This window comes from Phyllobates terribilis, unplaced genomic scaffold (genome assembly GCF_046119375.1).
Source record: "Phyllobates terribilis strain yellow unplaced genomic scaffold, ASM4611937v1 Scaffold_9__5_contigs__length_417890890, whole genome shotgun sequence".
NCBI classification, from domain to species: domain Eukaryota; kingdom Metazoa; phylum Chordata; class Amphibia; order Anura; family Dendrobatidae; genus Phyllobates; species Phyllobates terribilis.
The window spans coordinates 101,409,673-101,429,928 of NW_027362769.1; the positions used below are offsets into that span (position 1 = coordinate 101,409,673).

Genomic DNA, 20,256 nt, shown 5'->3' on the forward strand with positions numbered 1-20,256 from the left:
AAAAGAAAGGGTGAGATGAATGGGGGTCCTGTGTTATCTATATATAGGTGTTACATGTGATTGTATTCCTGCTTGTGATAATAACGAAATTGCTACTGAAAAGTTATCTCTACAAAACTGGAAGTTTCAGCCTATTCTTAAAGGGCTTTTCCAGTACTTTGATATTGGTCCCCTATCCTTAAGATAGGTGGGTGCCCCTACCGATCTGATATTGATCACCTAACAGCTGCTGCCATCCGTGGCAATGAGCGAATGTGAGCAGGGTACAGAGCAGTATACACTACTTCATCACTTTGGGTGGCAGCTCCCTGGTAAAGTAAATCAGCTCCTATTGATTTAAATAGGAGCTTATGTGCAGCACCCAGGATCAGCCTCCTGTTCAGTAGATCAGCTCCTATTAATTTAAATAGGGGATGATCTGCAGTGACCGGGAGCGATCACTAAATAGTGACAAAGCTGCGGTGTTCTGATCCATACACTGCATCAGGTCTTCTCTGGAGCTGGTTGGTGGGGTTGCCAAGGCTTGGACTGGCCCATAGGAGAGCAGGAGAATCCTCCGGTGGGCCACCACACTCTTATATGAGCAGTACTTGGCACTATATACTTGAATCACTATGTACAGACAATGGCGGCATCTTATTCATCTAACAATCTACCCAGTTCCTTGTTATATACATTTGTGATTGAGGATAATGTCACATTTGCATGGAGCTGGAGTGCTGGGCCCTGTAGTTGGTTACTGGTGGGACTTTGGCACTGCGTCCGACACTGGTTTGCCCCACTGATCTGACATTTATGACCTGTCCTAATGATTTGTCATCAGTATCATAGTAGTGGATCACCCTTTTAAGCTCAGTGGCTTGAGTAAGAAATGTAAAAAAATGTTAGTGATCTGGAGAATAAAACAAGAAAACTTTTAGTTTAGTTTAGGACTTGATTTAAACAATAGTTTTTTTTTTAGTGACAATTTTCCATCTTTCCCAATAGCTGCGTCCTAGAGGGGTAAACTTTAAAAAAGCATTGTAAATTCAAGACAATTACAAGAACATCAAGCGAATGTGAAGTGCGTAAAACCAGGGCTCAGATTCTCTTTGAGAACGCCTAAAAGCGACTGCAGACACATTTAGAAACAACTAGACAAAAGCTTTATGTTAATGAGACTTCTCAGGATTACTGAGGCGATTTCCTGAAGTAGTTTTACACAATTTTAGACTACAAAACATAGTGATTAGCTATGCAAATCACGCTACAGACGTGTTACACATCTTGCAGGGCTGCACTTTTAGACATGATGCATTCAGGCTCTTATTATATAGACTTGGAGCATGAATGTAAACTATTGCAGAAGGGATGTTGCTTTTTCCTATCTCTTTGGGCTTTTTATGACTTATTTGTAACATTCACTGTTGGTAATCATTTGCAAATCACTTAAAGGGAACCTCTTGCTATGTTTTTAAATATGGAGGAAGTGGTGAGGATGTGTAGGTGCTTGTGTCCCAATAAAAATGTTGCCTTTTTTGTAGAGATGCAATGTTCTTATCATGAGAAATCTAACATAGAAGCAGTATGCAAATCAGGCTGGGGGCGTTGGGGGCGTGTCAACTGCTTATTTCAAGGGCATTTCCATCTGATTTGAATGGTTGCTACACTAGATTTCTCCTGACTGGTATATTGTATCCTTTTGATTGGAGGCTAAAGAGCTATAGAGCCATACCACTATTTCTATTTATGAAAATGTGTTGACAGGTTCCCTGATAGCATGATGAACTGATCCCATGAGCTGCAGAAGTTATATGAAGTTATGGATCTTGCTATAAAATATGGTCAAATTAACCCACCAATTTCATGCAGAAGACAAGAAGGCCATATTTAAAGGGGTTGTCTGGTCTAAATTGATAAGTCTGCAGTCCCTGTGTGTGACGTCAGGCTTCTGAATACCCCCAGCGCACTCTCTATGCTTTGCGAGGATTCGCCAGTTTCTGAGCCGGGAACGGCGGTGACAATGTGATGTGTTTTATACATATTCCTGGCCAAAGCCCTTCTAGTGAGCATGGCCTCGCTCCATACAAGTGTATTGAGCAAGGGCGTGGCCTTCTAGTGGGGGTGGCCGTCTAGTGGGGGGTGGCCTTCTAGTGGGCGTGGCCTTGAACAATACACTTGTAAGGGGCGAGGCTGGGCCTACTAGATGGCTTCTGCCCGGGAGTATGCGTATCGCACTCACCACCGCCGTTCCCGGCTCAGAAACCAGCAAATCCTCTTAGCGCACAGTGCGTGCACTACAGGGGTTCATACAAGGTGACTGCAGACTTTTCATCTTAGACCAGACAATCCCTGTAAGGCCCCCATGCATATGAGACGATTTTAGCGGGACCAGCTGATCATCTATTATGTATGGGGGTTTCATGACTGTCTCCAGACAGATGATGTTAGCAGAGAAAAGGATCGGACTTTATGGATTTAAACACCCAATTCTTTTGTTCTCTCCACTCCCCATAGATGACCTCATGTTTATGGGTGAGTTGCGAGAGATAGCTGTTGGCCGAATGAGCATGTGGTTGATGGCTATCTAAATGCTTCCATGCACATTAAAAAGATAACTCCCCCAATTCCCCCATACACAAACACCAGGCTGAGCTGAGCGCTCCTGTAGTCTCTATGTGAGAGCCACTGCCAGACTCCTTTGGCAGTGGCTTATTTTCCCAGAGAACAAACTGTTAACTGAAATCCAGTAGGGAAATCTTTCTCTCCCCTTTGAGCGATAGTCAAGAGGCCCCCATACACTTTAGACTGTTGGCCAATCCTGTCGATATCGGCAGGTACAGCTAATTTGAGCATAATCTGTATGAGGATTTACCACTAGGTCAAGAGTGGACTCTTTTTTTCTCTTATTTTACTAAGGGGACGTTAATTATAGAGTCCTTATGCGGAGTAGCCTAAAGACATGTCACCAGAGAATCCTTGGTAAAGACCATAATACCATATTGGCCCATATCTCTGGAACTATATGGCGGATTTTTAAAAAAAATCAACGGAAATTTTTTTTCTTGAAGAGCAAAAGCTGGCCCCTTTTGACGTGGTAATACGTCCATTTTAAGATGTATGGACACCCTTGCAGTATGTGGTCATGTGACACAAATTTCAGCTTGCAACTGCAACTGCAACTCTGGATTTTCTAGTGTCAGGGACCGCCACCCTTAGTGACCCGACCAGCACCCTATGGTATCCCAAATATCTTCAAAGTCTACCAGCAATGCTGATATTATGTTACCTGTGCCGTGAGTGCAGTATTTGTAAGGGCTAACAAAGAGATCAGAAGTATACAATATAGAATATCTGCACAATCCTTTATTGTAATTCATTTTTACTTTCCTTTTTTATTAGCTGAGTATTCTAAAGACAGAGATGGAGCAATCCACATGTACCTATGCTTTGTATGATAATCAGCCAGCAACAAAGCAGGAGCAGCAAACACATATCCAGAGTTTATATAAAATCATTATAAACTTGGGAACACAAATCCTTTCTACAGCACAACATTCAGTAAGTAAGATTTTACTTTGTATGAGTTTTCTATAAATGTTTGTATATAGATCACTGTTGTATGGTTTTTTAAAGTATAACTGTAGTTTCAGGTGACTTTTTAGAATGAGTTGTCATGAAGGTGTACATAAAAAAACAACACTATTTCTGGTCATTATATCACTTGTATACTGCACTAGTTTCACCACCACAGGCTTCTGATTTTCAGTTATTTCTGAGCTAGTGAATGGAGTCTAACTGCTGTGATGTCTCTCGTACACTTTACACAGAGACATAAGGAATTCCTGCTCTCCACTGTCTCTGTAGCACTTACTCAAAAGCAGCAACAGCATGGAAGACATTATACAGAAGTATTATAGGGAATTTGTCCGTATGATCAACCCTCCTAAACCACCTATATGAGCATGTAGGTCATAGAACTTTGAATAAAATGATACCTTGATATCTGCAATACTATGTCTTATTCCAGAGAAATCCAAGTTTTTATTAATATGTAAATGAGCTGTCAACATGTATGGGCCGGTGTAAGGCGGCGGTGTTCACAGCGTGCAGTAACTGAGGCAGTGACCCAAGCAAGTCCAACATAAACAGCTTTTATTTCAGCAACTCAAAACAGTAAACAGAAAGTCCTCCGGTTCGTAGCCGGGTTAACAGAAGTCCATACACAACGGCTGCCGTGGGCAACGGCCGCGCTGGGCCACTGAAAAACCTGGGTTGGAGGGAGGAGGCCGCCCCACTGCCTTTCTGTAGCCTTCTCCAAGAAATGAAGGCCCTGCCGGGTTTTGCTAATCTGCCTTAGCCAGATAGCCTGACCAGGTCATTGCTCACCTTCATTCCTGCATTGCAGCCGCAGCTGTGTCTGTAACTGCAATGCACTCCAATGGATTTAATAGGTCTCTGTACACATTCTGGGGGATATATAACGTCCCTCGTATACGATCCCGGTCACTGCCTCACATATCCCCCCCCTCTGTTCTAACTTGTGGGGTTGAACATTTGACACCATACAGGGTGCCCGGGACAGGGCATCCGCGTTTGCCTGCTACTTCCCAGGGCGATGTTCTACAGAGAAACTGAAATTTTGCAGTGACAGGAACCACCTCATGACTCGCACATTCCTCTCTTGGCATTCCTCATCCATACCAAGGGTGAGTGGTTCGTCACCAAGCGGAACTGATGCCCGAGTAAATAATAACGTAGAAATTCCAAGGCCCACTTAATAGCCAAACACTCTTTCTCTACCACGCTATAGTTTTTCTCTGCCGGGACAAGTTTTCTACTCAAGTAGGTGACCGGGTGCTCTTCACCATTCACTTTTTGTGACAATACCACCCTAGGCCTACCTCCAAGGCATCTGTCTGTACAATGAAGGTTTCCTTGAAGTTGGGGCTGATGAGGACCGGCTGTCCACACAGGGCCAACTTCATGGACTGAAAGGCTTCTTCTGCCTGAGGGTTCCACCGAACCATTACCGATTTTTTTTCCTTTCAAGAGATCGGTCAGGGTCGCCGTTCTCCCAGCAAAATTAGGTATAAACCGGCGGTAATACCCAAGGATGCCAAGGAATGCCCTCTCCTGCTTTGTACTTGACGGTTTAGGCCAGTTTTTTATGGCCTCAACTTTATTGATTTGGGGCTTGATAACTCCTCGGCCAATCACATACCCCAAATATTGGGCTTCCTCTAGCCCCATTGCACATTTTTTGGGGTTTGCCGTTAACCCCGCGGCTCTGAGAGAATCCAGCACCGCTTGTACCTGGGATAGATGCGTATGCCAGTCGGTGCTAAAGATGATAATGTCATCTAGATACGCAGACGCCTACTCCTGATGAGGCTTGAGAACTATGTCCATCAACCTCTGGAATGTAGCCGGGGCCCCATGTAATCCAAAAGGTAAGACCACATAGTGATATAGACCCTCCGGAGTTATGAAGATGGTCTTTTCCTTCGCCGATTTCGTGAGAGGTACCTGCCAGTAACCCTTGGTGAGATCGAGCGTGGTAAAGTACTGGGCCTGCCCCAGTCTCTCAATCAGCTCATCCACCCTGGGCATTTGATAAAGGTCAAATTTTGACACTTCATTTAATTTCCGGAAATCGTTACAGAAGCGTAACGATCCGTCTGGTTTTGGAATCAGTACGATGGGGCTAGCCCACTCACTCCGTGATTCCTTGATGACGCCTAACTGGAGCATTTGTTTTACCTCAGCCGTGATGGCTTGGCTTCGGGTACCCGGTACGGTCTCATTCATACCCTTACCCCAGGTTCGGTGACAATGTCATGTTGGAGAAACGTAGTCGTACCTGGTAGCTCTGAAAACACGTCGGTATTCTGCTGCACCAGCGAGCGAGCCTCCCTTCTCTGCTGTTTAGTGAGAGCATCACTTATCCTCACCTTACCCCCGGACGCATTCCTGGCTGAAGGTAGAGAACTCTCTGGCGGCATGCCCGGAGTGACATCTGTAACTAAACACTCTCGATCTTTCCAAGGTTTTAGCAGGTTTACATGATAAAGCTGCTCCGGTTTCCTCCTTCCGGGCTGATACACCCAGTAATTTACCTCCCCCACCTTTTCTCGAACCTCATATGGCCCTTGCCACTTGGCCATGAGCTTACTCTCGGCTGTGGGTACCAGTACTAACACCCGATCGCCCTTGTTAAAAGACCTGACCGTGGCTCTTTTATTATAGGTGCGCCTCTGGGCTGCCTGGGCATCTAACAGATGTTCTTTCACGATGGGCATGACCGCCGCAATCCGGTCCTGCATACTAGCCACGTGTTCAATTATACTCCTATGTGGAGCTGACTCTTGTTCCCACGTCTCTTTGGCTACGTCCAACAGACCCCTAGGGTGTCTGCCATACAAAAACTCAAAGGGAGAGAACCCTATGGAAGCCTGGGGTACCTAACGGACGGCGAACATCAAATAGGGTAGCAACATGTCCCAATACCTTCCGTCCTTAGAAACCACCTTTTTTTAACACGGACTTGAGGGTTTTATTGAACCGTTCTACTAGCCCGTCGGTTTGAGGGTGGTACACCGAGGTGCGCAATTGTTTAATTTTTAGCAGTTTGCACAGTTTCATTGTCACCTTGGACATAAAAGGGGTCCCTTGATCCGTCAGGATCTCCTTAGGTAGTCCAAGGCGACAGAACATGGCAAATCGCTCCCGTGCAATCAGTTTCGCTGAAGTGTGGCGTAGCGGTATAGCCTCCGGGTACGGGGTGGCATAGTCAACGACCACCAGTATATGTTGATGGCCACGAGCGGATTTTACAATGGGCCCTACCAAGTCCATTGCAATCCGTTCAAAAGGTACCTCTATCACTGGCAGGGGTACCAATGGGCTACGGAAACTTGCGGTAGGTGTGGTCAACTGACATTCGGGGCAGGATTCGAGGTACTTTTGAACCTCCGCGTAAATCCCCAGCCAAAAGAACCGCTGCAAGATACACTCTTGTGTCTTTTTAACCCAGCAGGTGTGTATGTGCCAACTCCAGAACCGCCCGACGGTACGACTGAGGTGCCATTAACTGTTCCACGACCTCGACCCTGATTTTGTCTACCCTATAGAGCAACTCACCGTTGACTACCATGCGTGGAAATACAGTATCTGCCCCGGACTGTTGAGCTACGCCATTTACCTCTAACACCCTTTCCCGCGCCCGAGTCAGAGTGGGATCCTGTAGCTGAGCTATCCCAAATGTGCCCTGGGACACTTCCAGCTCGGGGATCGATAGGGTCTCCTTGACCTCTCCTGCCAGCACCTCTAGGAGAGACCTATTGGGGTCACACTCTGTCCCTAGGTTGGACACCCCTACGGCTGGTACCCCTGACTCGGGTTCGTTGGGTACAGCACCTGTAACAAATTTTACCTGGGGAGATTGGATTTTGTTTTTCCACAGAGTCTAGAACAGGGGCAAGTCTCTTCCCAACACAGTTCCATAGGGAAGAGTTTTTACCACCACCACCACATGTTTTATGTCTCAACATGGAGTGGACAAAACTACCTCTGCGGTTGGGTACTCTCGGAGGCCCCCATGGATACACACAACCCTGACTGTCCGTCCACTGGGATTGTCTCCTGCCACCAGCGACCCATGTACCAAAGTCACTAGGCTCCCCGAGTCTAGGACGGCCTCCGTGGGGTACCCATTAACCAGTACCTGGCACAGTTGAGGTTCACTGTCCGAGGGGTCGGCACTCGCAGTGTAGACGGTCTGGGCATACATTGAGACCCGTCGGTTATACCCGCAGTCCATGGGCTCTGTAGTCAAGGGGCAGTTAGCAACCACATGTTCCGGCCCCTGACACCGCCAGCACCTAATGGTGGAGGTACTGTTAGGTCTTATGACCATTTGGGAGGTAACCGGTCTCCTGCCACTCTCACTCCGGGGTACCCCTTCAGCACCGTACAGTGCTGACTGTCCTCAGTAGAGGGACGCGACCCCTTTCCCGGTTCCTGGGTTGGCAGGGATCGGCATTACAGCCGCGAGGGGGCAGAGTCTCAGACAAAGTCCTGAGTGGCCGAGTAGCGCTCGATCAGGCTGACCACCTGGTCGAGGGTGCCGGGGTCCCCTTGCCCCACCCAACGTTGGATAGCGGCCGGCAGAGTCCTCACCAGCCGGTTAACCACCACCCTCTCCACCATCTGGGCTGGAGTGAAAGACTCAGGCTGGAGCCACCTCTTTACCAGCTGCAAAAGGTCATAAGCCTGAGACCGAGCGGGTCGGGTCTCCACATAGGCCCATGAAAATACGCGCTGAGCCCTCACGTATGTATTGACCCCCAGTCGGGCAAGGATCTCACCTTTGAGCCTCTGGTAGTCCTGGGCGTCCTCCCGACTGAGGTCGAAGTAGGCCTTTTGGGCATCGCCGACCAGAAACTGAGCCACCACTTCTGCCCACTGGCCGGCTGGTTGGTTTTCCCGCTCAGCTGTGCGCTCATAAATGGTCAGGAAGGCTTCCACGTCGTCCTCCGGTCCCATCTTCCTCAACGCTGAGCGAACCTTCTCCCGACCTCTCGTCGTTCCGGGGCTGGTACCGTCGGCGTCTCCCGCAGGGCAGCAATCTGTTGCAGCAACAGTTCATTTGTTTTTTGCTGCTGCTGGTACAGTAGCTGTTGCTGCTGATTATGCTGCTGCTCCCGCTCCTGCTGTTGCCGCTGGAGACTCAGGTGGTGCTCCTGCTGTTGCCGCTGAGACTGCAGCTGCTGCTGCTGGGTGAGTAACAGCTGCTTTAACAGCTCCTCCATTTTGTCCACGGGATGGGGCTGAAAGGTGGCCGGCCGGAGTGTGGTCATGCAGCTGCTGGTGGGTATGCCTCAGTCACAATGCCCGCATTCTCCACCAAGCTGTAAGGCGGCAATGTTCACACCGTGCAGTAACTGAGGCAGTGACCCAAGCAAGTCCAACATAAACAGCTTTTATTTCAGCAACTCAAGGGTAAACAGAAAGTCCTCCGGTTCGCAGCAGGGTTAACAGAACTCCATACACAACGGCTGCCTGACAGGTGCAGAGCCTTCCCAGGCATGGGTTCAGCTATACACAGTCCTGCCAAGTTTTCCTGCTATGCTCCTAGCAGGTCCCAACACTGAACAACACTAATCCTTAGTGCAGGGTTTTTAAAGGACCTGTGGCAAGTGCCACTGGAAAACCCGGGTTGGAGGGAGGAGGCCACCCCACTGCCTTCCTGTAGCATCCTCCAAGAAATGAAGGCCCTGCCGGGTTTTACTAATCTGCCTTAGCCAGATAGCCTGACCAGGTCAATGCTCACCTTCATTCCTGCATTGCAGCCGCAGGTGAGTTTGTGACTGCAATGCACTCCAATGGGTTTAATAGGTCTCTGTACACATTCTGGAGGATATATAATGTCCCTCGTATACGATCCCGGTCACTGTCTCACAGCCGGACATAGATCTCCCCGAGAATCAGCCTCCAGAGATTATTTTAAATGAAAGTGGGAATCACCAGTGTAAGACGTGTAGGTCAGCAGAGCAGACTGTCAGTCATTACATGTCTCACACTGGTAATGACCCTATAATAAGCTCTGGAGGCAAATTTTCAGGGAGATCTATGTCCGGCCCATAGATCTTGACAGCTCATGTACATATAAGAAAAATGTCTCTTTCAGTGGTATAAGTCATCGAATTGCGGATATCGAGGTATCATTTTATTCAGCTTATAAGACCTAGATGCCCATATAGACGGCTGAAGAGGGTTGACCCTACTGACAGATTACCTTTTAAGCAGTGTAGCTGTGAATCCAATATTTCTAAGCAAGTTGAGGAAGCAGTGGGAAGGAGACGAGGCTGATAAGTGGAGAAAGAAGCATTTTATACCATATTTATTTGAAGCATTACCATAGGAGGGACTGGGGTTGGGAACAAACAGATTTATTATAGTCGATCTGCTGGAACAAATCCACAAGCAAATATGCACCAAAATTGAAATGACCTGGTGTAGATTTGCCACTGTGGATTTTCTTGTAACTTTGTCTGTATTTGCTGTGGAATAAAAATCGCATTTACCATAGGAAAGTATGGAGAGAAAAAAAAAACACTAGAGCATAAATATATGTTTAGTGGTATATATTGATGTGGGAATACATAAAAAGAATAACTTAAATTACAACTTGAGTAGTAAATACTATAAATAACTGTTTTCAGCTATATCTATTATTTTTATTCTCTCTTTAGAAGTACATTACTATATCCTTACATGACCTTCAGCACCAAATTGATGACTTGGAACATGACAGTACCACCTGGAACTCCAATGTTAAAAACCAGGAAGAGACTGTATCAAGCAATCTATCCAGCATATCCACAGAGGAGGTCAATGAGGTTAGTTGAAAACAAGTGACAGAAGGGAAGAGGCTATGTGCCCACGATGCAGAAATGAAGCAGAAAATTTCTGCATCATTTCTGCATCTCCTTGGCAGAAAAAACGCATGCAGATTGTGCATGCATTTTTCCTGCAGAATACATGCGGATTCACATGCGGATTCACATACGTTTCCGCATGCAGATTGACAAGCGCTTTCCAGGCGATTTTAGCATCACCTGGAAAGTGCTTGACAACTAGGTCACACTATATAAATCCATGCAAACAGCATGGATTTATAGGCTATGTGCCCACGTTGCGGAAATGATGCAGAAAATTTCTGCTTCATTTCCGCATGTCCTCTCCCGTAAAAACGCATGCAGAATTCCGCACGCGTTTATCGCGCGCTTATCGCGCGTTTACCACATGCGGAATTGCCTTGCGTTTTTAATGCATTGCACAAGGCAATTCCGCTTGCGGAAACGCAAAATTAATGAACATGCTGCAGATTTTTGAACGCAGCATAAACGCTGCGGAAAAATCCGCAGCGTGGGCATAGAACTTGCGGAATCCCCTTGGGGACCATGGGGAGCGGATTACCTAGCGTTTAACAAGCGTTTACGCTGCGGAAATTCCGCAGCGTAAACGCTTGAAAAACGCTACGTGGGCACGCAGCCATATAGTGTGACCGTAAAACAATGCTTAAAATAAAGCTATACTCACCCCCGATGCCCCGGCGTGTGCTGCAGCGCTCGTTCCTGTCTGGTTCCCGGCTGCCGGCATATCGCGAGACAGAGCGGTGAAGGGCCTGCGGTCACATGACTGTGACGTCACCGAAGGTCCTTCAGCGCTGCCGGCATGCAGAGAGAAGCCGCCGGACAGGTGAATATAAACTTTATTTGTTATTTTATTCTTTTTTTTACAGGTACAATGGTACCCAGGTCTGGATGAGAGTCTCCTCTCCTCCAGAACTGGGTACCATCCGCACATAGAGACGCATAGAATCCGCTTGTACAAATGTACAGACGCGCATTCTATGCGTCTCAATGCAAGTCAATGGCGGCGCTTCCGCTGCGCTTCCGCAAAATTAATGAACATGCTGCGGATTTATGAGCGCTGCAGAAACGCTGCGGAAAAATCCGCAGCATGTGCATTGCCATTGCGGAATGCCATTGGGGACCATGGGGTGCGGATTACCATGCGTTTTTGATGCGTTTCTGCTGCGGAAATTCCGCAGCATAAACGCATGAAAAACGCATCGTGTGCATGCAGCCTTAGAAATGCAGTTAAAGAGATTTTCCTCCACACTGACATTAATGACCTACCTATTGCAGAGGTTGTCAATATCAGATCAGTGGGGGCCAACACCCTGCGCTCCCACCGATCAGCTGTTACTAGTTTCCGGGCATAAACAGTATACATTTTAATAAGAGTTGATCTGCAGTACCCAAGCGCGGCCACTAAACAGACAAAACGGTGAAGTTCCGCTCCGTCAAACATATTACATCTTGCTGCTGGTGGAGGTACTAGCAGCTGATCGCCCTTTAATGTCTTCTGTCATTGAAGAATATCACATTTCGGAAAAAAAAAAAAAAAGTCTCCATCCACTTTTTTGTGATAAGTGCAGCCAAAGTTTCCAAGCAGCACTTGGTGCAACAAAGTTGGCATCCATTTTATTACAAATAAATCCTGAGATTTTTCAGTATCTGTTTTTTTTTCATATGTCAAATATTGGGGAATATAATGATTGTTAGTTACACTTCACTTGAACAAAGATTGACCATTCTGGAATCTACCTGTGCTCCAGTTAATAACTGTCAATAATAACTGTCTGGAATCTACCGTATTTTTTGGACTATAAGACTCACTGGACCATAAGACGCACCTAGGTTTTAGAGGAGGAAAATAATAAAAAAAAAATTTAAGCCAAAAATGTGTTCATGATGCACTTTAAAGGGGGAGGGGGTCTTCTGCTGACACTGGTATAGGGGTAATGTCCCCCAATTCTGACAATATCCCCCATACTGGTATATATGCCCCCCCTTCCTTTTATACGTGGTCCCCATCCCCATCCTGGTATGCCTGGCATCCCTCCATCCTGGTATGCATGGAACCCCTCCATCCTGATAAGCATGGCACCCCTCATCCTTATCCTGGTATGCAATGCACCCCTCATCCCTATCCTGGTATGCATGGCACCCCTCATCCCTGTCCTGGTATGCATGGCACCCCTCATCCCTGTCCTGGTATGCATGGCACCCCTCATCCCTGTCCTGGTATGCATGGCACCCCTAATCCCTATCCTGGTATGCATGGCACAGCAATCACCATCCTGGTATGCAAGGCACAGAAATCCCCATCCTGGTATGCATGGCACAGCAATCCCCATCCTGGTATGCATGGCACCCCTCTTCCCTATCCTGATATGCATGGCACCCCTCATCCCTGTCCTGGTATACATGGCACCCCTCATCCCTGTCCTGGTATGCAATGCACCCCTCATCCTTATCCTGATATGCATGGCACCCCTCATCCTTATCCTGGTATGCATGGCACCCCTCATCCCCGTCCTGGTATGCATGGCACCCCTAATCCCCATCCTGGTATACATGGCATCCCTAATCCCTATCCTGGTATGCATGGCACCCCTAATCCCTATCCTGGTATGCATGGCACCCCTAATCCCTATCCTGGTATGCATGGCACCCCTCATCCTAATCCTCCTATGTATGGCCCCCTCATGTTTATCCTGGTATTTATGGCCCCCTCATCTTTATCCTGTTATGTATGGCCCCCTCATCCTTACCCTGGTATGTATGACCCCCTCATCCTTACCCTGGTATGTATGGCCCCCTCATCCTTACCCTGGTATGTATGGCCCCCTCATCCTTATCCTAGTATGCATGGTCCCCCAATCCCCATCATGCTGCACATAAAAAATAATAAACACTCCTACTCACCTTTCTTCTCTCCTCCAGCGCTGCGTCCGGTCTGCCCGCACTGATCTCTCCATGTGAGCCGCGCATAACGTCACTACCATGCGCTGCTCACAAGGAGAGATCAGCTGCCGGAAGTCACTGCTCCCCACGCCGGGACTGTGTGCGCGGGGAGCAGTGACTTCACTCTCCTTCATAGCCGGCACACAGCGTAGCCACGCTGCGGCTCCTGCTGCTGCCGGGCGATCGCATGTGCCCGCTTATTAAAGAGCATGAATATTCATCCCCTCCCCACACCCATAAGCGTGGAGAGAGGTTGAATATTCATGCCCTTTAACAGCAGGCACAGGCGATTCCGGCAGCAGCAGGAGCCGCGCTGTCGCTACACTGTGTGCTGCTATTAAGGAGCATGAATATTCAGTGCTCCCCACGCCCCATGGGTGTGGGAAGCAGTGAATATTCATTTTCTTTAGCAGCGGGGACAGTGTAGGCTGCAGCGGGCGGCTGCTGCCTCCTGTGCCCCGCTCCTCCACCGCTACCGCTCCTCCATTGCTACCGCTCCCCCCACACACCACATGTATATACCACCCCAACATTCAGACTATAAGACGCACCCCCCACTTTCCTCCAAAAGTAATCTATTGTTTAAATAGTTCTATGTTTTGTTTTATGTATTGTTGCAATATTTTTTTTTTATAGAAATCTTGCAATTTTCACACTGGCCAGTAAGATTTTAGACTCCTATTTCTTCCTTTTAAGGAAGAATTCACAACAGTATCCTTATGAGCAGAGGCAGGATTACACTGAGGGATAATATTTTAATCTCAGTTCTCCAATTTTCCCATTCTCTTTTTCCCGTATTATTTCCCAGTTTTCCCTTCCTAATAAATATTTACTCCCATTCCCCCCTTTTTTCCTTAATTTTCTTACTCCCTCTAAATATTCTTTAAAATCCAATAAAACCATTGAAACACAATGAGAGATAATGCCTATATACACAGCTGATTACACAGGATCCATCAATCACAATAGGTGATGTCACAGCTGATCCTGCTCCTCCTCCATTCACAATGACCTTTGCGCATGCTCACTAGATGCCTCAATACAAAAAATAGGGTTAAAGGGGCTGTCTGGTCCGAAATAAGTCTGCAGTCACTGTGTGTGACTGCAGACTTATGAATCCCCCTAGAACATGCACTGTACGTTGCAGGGAGTCTCCAGTTTCTGAGCCGGGATCAGTGGGTATGCATGCGTTATACATACTTCTGGCCAGAGCCTGTCCAGTGGTCGCGGCCTCGCTCCATACACTCGCATGAAGCGAGGCTGCGCCCACTAGTTGGCCATGCCCACTGGATGGCCATGTCATTAGACTGGGCGCGGCCTCGCTCTATACAAGTGTATGGAGTGAGGCTACGCCCACTAGTCGGGCTCTGGCCGGGACTATGTATAGCGCATATGACGCGCCCCTGGGCCTTCTGTGTCGTGCGGCATCGCGTGCACGGGGGCTTACCCGGAGCCGGATCAGATGGGGGTAGTAGTCTCGTGGCGGTGACCCGGTCCGTGCCCAGGGAGTCAAACTAAGTGGCGAGTCTATTAGCAGTAGATGTTGGATGACTACGCCACCCGTTGAATGCAGCTTTGGAGCTGCCGCTGCAGGGCAGACCGCTGAGGCCGGTGGAAGGATGGTGCAGCGGGGATGGTATAACCCCCAACGGGAGGGGTATGGCCTCAGGGCAGCCGACGTGGATGATGGGGGTAGCAGGAACCACTCAGAGACGATGCGTGTAGTTCAGGGTCTTTACTGGTGACAAAGATAGACCCTCCCGGAGTACTTGCTAGCGATCGGGGCCTGGTCAGTCCTTGAGCAGATGGGATCTCCCCTGGCCAGGCGGAGTTGTAGGCCTTCCCAGCTAACTGTACTCTTCTGGCTACCTTGCTAGAGGCTGGTAAAAGTAGCCCACGTCCCTGAGTGTACCGTGTGGTGCTCACCCGTATGGCCGGTGACTCGGGGCCTTCTAATGGCTTCCGCTCCACGATGGCGGTGCTGGTCCCATGCGTGTGACCGTGCCTTCGGGTTTCTGGGCCAGAGGACCTGCAATCCCCTGCCGGTCGGTTTCTGCTGCTGGGTAAGGATTAGTCCCCACAGCCTCGGACTCCGGGTCCGGTGATAACTTCTCAGTCAGGGCGAGCTCTGCAGCTGCCAGCCCCTGACTCCTTGTAGCACTGCTCCCACAGAGCTCCTGTTGTTTCTTCCTATGCTGCTTCTCTTCTCTACTCTTGTTCTCTCTCTCTCTCAACCCTGCCTCAGCCCCAGGTTTATATAGGGGAAGTTCTTCCCCTCCCAGGACTGGGCAGGAGGTGTGGCATGCATAAGATCCCTGACCAAGAGACCTCCCACCTGCTCTCAGACATAATATTGCTATTATTGTGGAGACCAGACCCCTGGGGTGCCACATTCCCCCCTAGTGAAATTTAGTACTCCGGGACTAAACATATTTTACAAAAACATAACAGGGTATAACAACAACAATAAAATACGATAAGGAAACACATAAAGATGGTCACGGTGTGTCCGCAACCGGGTGCAGTCTTTGAAGAAAACAAAGGTGTCCATTTCACCAAAACAGGGAGACGTAACCAGGTAGGGGTCTGTCCTGCCCCGAGTCCTTAACAGTCTTTAGTCCGTCCTGGGTTACGCTCCAACTATACACAAAGGATTCCCGGTAAATCCACCAAAGACTCCTGTAAATAACTAGAAACACAAAATTATACACAAGCAACAATAACAGATAAACATTAATAAAATAACTTAAACACTTAGATCCTCCACCGTACGGGTAACTGGCCTCTAGTGACCCTAGTGGACCTACGGAGCTGGCTGACTGGTCCTGAGCTACAGGGTATAGGAGCTGTCAAGGGTAAACTGGGCAGCCGTCTACGGACTCTTTGGCTCACTAGGGGTATGGCAGGCTCACTATAAGCAGAGGGTTGATCCTCCTGGTCTGCTTGTGTGGAGTCTTCTGCCTCCTGGACCGGCTGTTCTTCCAGCTCTACCGGTTGCTCTGTAAGTACTTGGGATTCTGGTTGGAGGAACGTGAGGACGGGTACCACAACTGCACCATTGACTTGAGTCCAGGACCGAGGAAAGTCTCCGAGCACAGTACTAACCATATCTTTCCCTTCCTCTACGGGTCGAGGGTCTTCTTGTTCCTCTTCAGGGTTCCGTAGCTGTTCGGGACACTTCTTCAGGTGATCCCGGGATACAATGGTTGTGGTTTCCCCTCCGTCTTTGCTGATGGTACAGACCTTCGGGTTGTCGTGGCTTGAGGGCAGTACGGTGTACGTGTCCTTCTCCCACTGGTCGTCCAACTTATGGAGCCGTCTTTTCCTCTTCAAGACCTGCTCTCCGGGCACCAGGGGAACAGCGGTAGCATACTGGTTGTAAGTTTTCTCTTGTCTTTCCCTAGCTTGACAGAGACTACGCTCCACGCTCTCCTGTACTTTCCGGTACTGCTGCTGCCTCTCTGTGTCCCAGTCTGCTTAATGGCTCTCAGGGCCTCTTGTAGGTTTAGTGCATAGTCCCTTATACTCTCATGTGCTCGCTGCTTGCACCCATAGAATTTAAGCTTAATCTCGGCTGAGGTGCGGGTATCAAAGGTGTCCCTCAGCCGGGTTAGTATCCCTGCGACAGTCTTCCTCCCAGGTGGCCAGGACTTTACCTCCCTTTGGGCTGCCCCGGTTAGTTGGGCCACCAGGATGCTCACTTTTTGCTCTTCTGTGAGGGGGTACACCTGGAAGAGGCTATCCAGCTTTTCTCTAAAGTCATTCAGGGTATGTGACTCCCCTGAGTATTGGGGTAGCCAGGCTGCTCCCGGGATATAGGGCATGGTGAAAGGCATGACTGCAGCAGCGCTGGCGGGGGTTGAGGCAGTGAAGCTCTCCTCCGTATCCGACATCTTCCTCCCCCCCAGTGGACCGTGGCCTACCTTGCGATGATCCTCTTCCGTAGGCCGCGGCTCCGCAGTGGATCGTCAGGGTCGAGGACCTTCCGTCGCGCTCCTGTGACGTCGGCGTCTGCTGGGCTCCTTCCAGGACCTTACGCAACGTCCGGACGTGAGGCGGGGCTTCAGTTCTCACGCGCCTTCGGAGTCCACGCCCCTCTTCTTCCCGCGCGGCGTCTTCAAGATGGCGTCCAACGGCGGGAAAACTCCACGGATGGCGGGAAGAAGACAGAAGATGGCGCCGGATGGCGGGAAAACTTCGCGGATGGCGGGAAGAAGGTAGAAGATGGCGCCGGATGGCGGGAAACCTCCACGGATGGCGGGAATCTTCACCACTGGTAAGTTTGAACAGTCTTTTTCAGGCACGCAGTACCCGGTGGTTGCGGGCACGTAATCCTGCCGACTACGCCAAAAGTTGACGCGCCCCTGGGCCTTCTGTGTCGTGCGGCATCGCGTGCACGGGGGCTTACCCGGAGCCGGATCAGATGGGGGTAGTAGTCTCGTGGCGGTGACCCGGTCCGTGCCCAGGGAGTCAAACTAAGTGGCGAGTCTATTAGCAGTAGATGTTGGATGACTACGCCACCCGTTGAATGCAGCTTTGGAGCTGCCGCTGCAGGGCAGACCGCTGAGGCCGGTGGAAGGATGGTGCAGCGGGGATGGTATAACCCCCAACGGGAGGGGTATGGCCTCAGGGCAGCCGACGTGGATGATGGGGGTAGCAGGAACCACTCAGAGACGATGCGTGTAGTTCAGGGTCTTTACTGGTGACAAAGATAGACCCTCCCGGAGTACTTGCTAGCGATCGGGGCCTGGTCAGTCCTTGAGCAGATGGGATCTCCCCTGGCCAGGCGGAGTTGTAGGCCTTCCCAGCTAACTGTACTCTTCTGGCTACCTTGCTAGAGGCGGGTAAAAGTAGCCCACGTCCCTGAGTGTACCGTGTGGTGCTCACCCGTATGGCCGGTGACTCGGGGCCTTCTAATGGCTTCCGCTCCGCGATGGCGGTGCTGGTCCCACGCGTGTGACCGTGCCTTCGGGTTTCTGGGCCAGAGGACCTGCAATCCCCTGCCGGTCGGTTTCTGCTGCTGGGTAAGGATTAGTCCCCACAGCCTCGGACTCCGGGTCCGGTGATAACTTCTCAGTCAGGGCGAGCTCTGCAGCTGCCAGCCCCTGACTCCTTGTAGCACTGCTCCCACAGAGCTCCTGTTGTTTCTTCCTATGCTGCTTCTCTTCTCTACTCTTGTTCTCTCTCTCTCTCAACCCTGCCTCAGCCCCAGGTTTATATAGGGGAAGTTCTTCCCCTCCCAGGACTGGGCAGGAGGTGTGGCATGCATAAGATCCCTGACCAAGAGACCTCCCACCTGCTCTCAGACATAATATTGCTATTATTGTGGAGACCAGACCCCTGGGGTGCCACACATACATACCCTCCGGTCCCTGCTCAGAAACTGGTCAATCCCTGCGGCTCACAGTGAGTGCACTGGGGGGATTCATTAGTCTGAAGTCACACAGAGTTATGGATCAGAGCTCTGCCCTTAAAGAGGATCTGTCGCCAGGTTTCACTATACAAACTGAAAACATTATTAAAGAGATCTCTTTGACCTGATGAGTCTGGTGTATTTATTTTGAAAATCCATTTCAGAATGTGTGTAGGGTCCTCACACTAACATGAGCATTTTAGGATTCCAGCTAAGGCTCATTTTAATATTTGAAATATTATTCTTACACAAAAGATAAAACAGTCGTTCTTACACAGATTTTCAAAGCAAATACATCAGCCTCATTGGGTAAAAAAATTTTTATTTAATAAAGTATGCAGTTGATGATTTGAAATCTGGTGACAAATCTGATTTGAAGGGAAATTGTTATGTTGAACATGCTGTCCTATCTCCAGTCTATCTGCAGGATGCATGTTACAAAGCAAGAGAATATAGATAGATTAAAGGGTTTTACCGAACTAAACTTTGCATTATAAAATTAAAATATATATTAACATCTCAAACTGGTGCCTCTGATCACAGCACCATGTCTGGGAGGTAAGTATGTGTAATTTTTATCTGTCCAGTTATTTGTGTAAGCATACTCATAAATGAAGGCTGTCAATCATGAATTAGGACGGCCCACTGGACTCCTAAATACAGTGCTATAGATTCAGATCAACAAGTAAAAGTTGCAATGAATCTTTATCAAAAGAGTAACCATTATTGTGTTTGTTTTTATTTTTTATAAATCAATAGTACATGTGAAAATCAGAAACTCTGTAATATATCTTAGCTGAGAAATCAATTGCTTTCTCCTCCTGAACTGATTTTTCATTCTTAAAATTCTCAACTCATAGATAAAATCTGTCTTCAGTGAATACAGACTTTCCCATTACTGAGACAGGAGATCAGAGTTGGTGCTCATAAGGTTCTATGGAGAACTGTAAGGTTATGTTCACACGTTGCGATTTGTGTCATTTTTTTAAATATTTTAAATGAAAAGCTGCTTTTTTACAGTGCCAGCAAAACCTGACATTTCATAAATCTCACGCACACTACTGTTTTTTTTTTCCTGACTGAATTAGAAAACTGCTGCGTTTTTGAAAACTGCTGCATGTCAACCTTTTCGGCATTTTTGCAGAGGTTTTTTTGACCATAGAAAGCAATGAGAGTGCAAAAACGGTACAAAAAAACGCAACCTTGCTGCTTTTTTTGTTGATTAAAACTAACTTTATTTAAACAAGTACTGTAGACAAATGATACATATAATCCACACCAAAAAACACAGCAAAATGCTCCAAAAAAGCAGTAGAAATGCAGCAAAGTCAGCTTTTTGTAAGCAGCTTCTTTACTACCAAGAGAGCAGATTTTGTCTATAGAAAAAATGCACCAAAAACACAATGTGTGAACATAGCCCTACTATCATTTCAGGATAACTTGCAGCAGAATGTCTGTGTCTCCCTCTAGCTCCTCCCCTCA

General features: G+C 48.3%; 1 protein-coding gene across 2 annotated transcripts in view; it reads left to right on the forward strand.

The window, feature by feature from the left end:
• The window catches only part of CCDC141 (coiled-coil domain containing 141), a 271,474-nt gene that overhangs the window by 212,407 nt on the left and 38,811 nt on the right, over window positions 1-20,256 (forward strand). For both annotated transcript variants that reach the window (XM_073646809.1, XM_073646810.1), the window contains exons 16-17: window positions 3,382-3,540; window positions 10,236-10,382. In XM_073646809.1, the coding sequence (XP_073502910.1) occupies window positions 3,382-3,540; window positions 10,236-10,382 (306 nt within the window). The remainder of the gene's footprint in view (window positions 1-3,381; window positions 3,541-10,235; window positions 10,383-20,256) is intronic.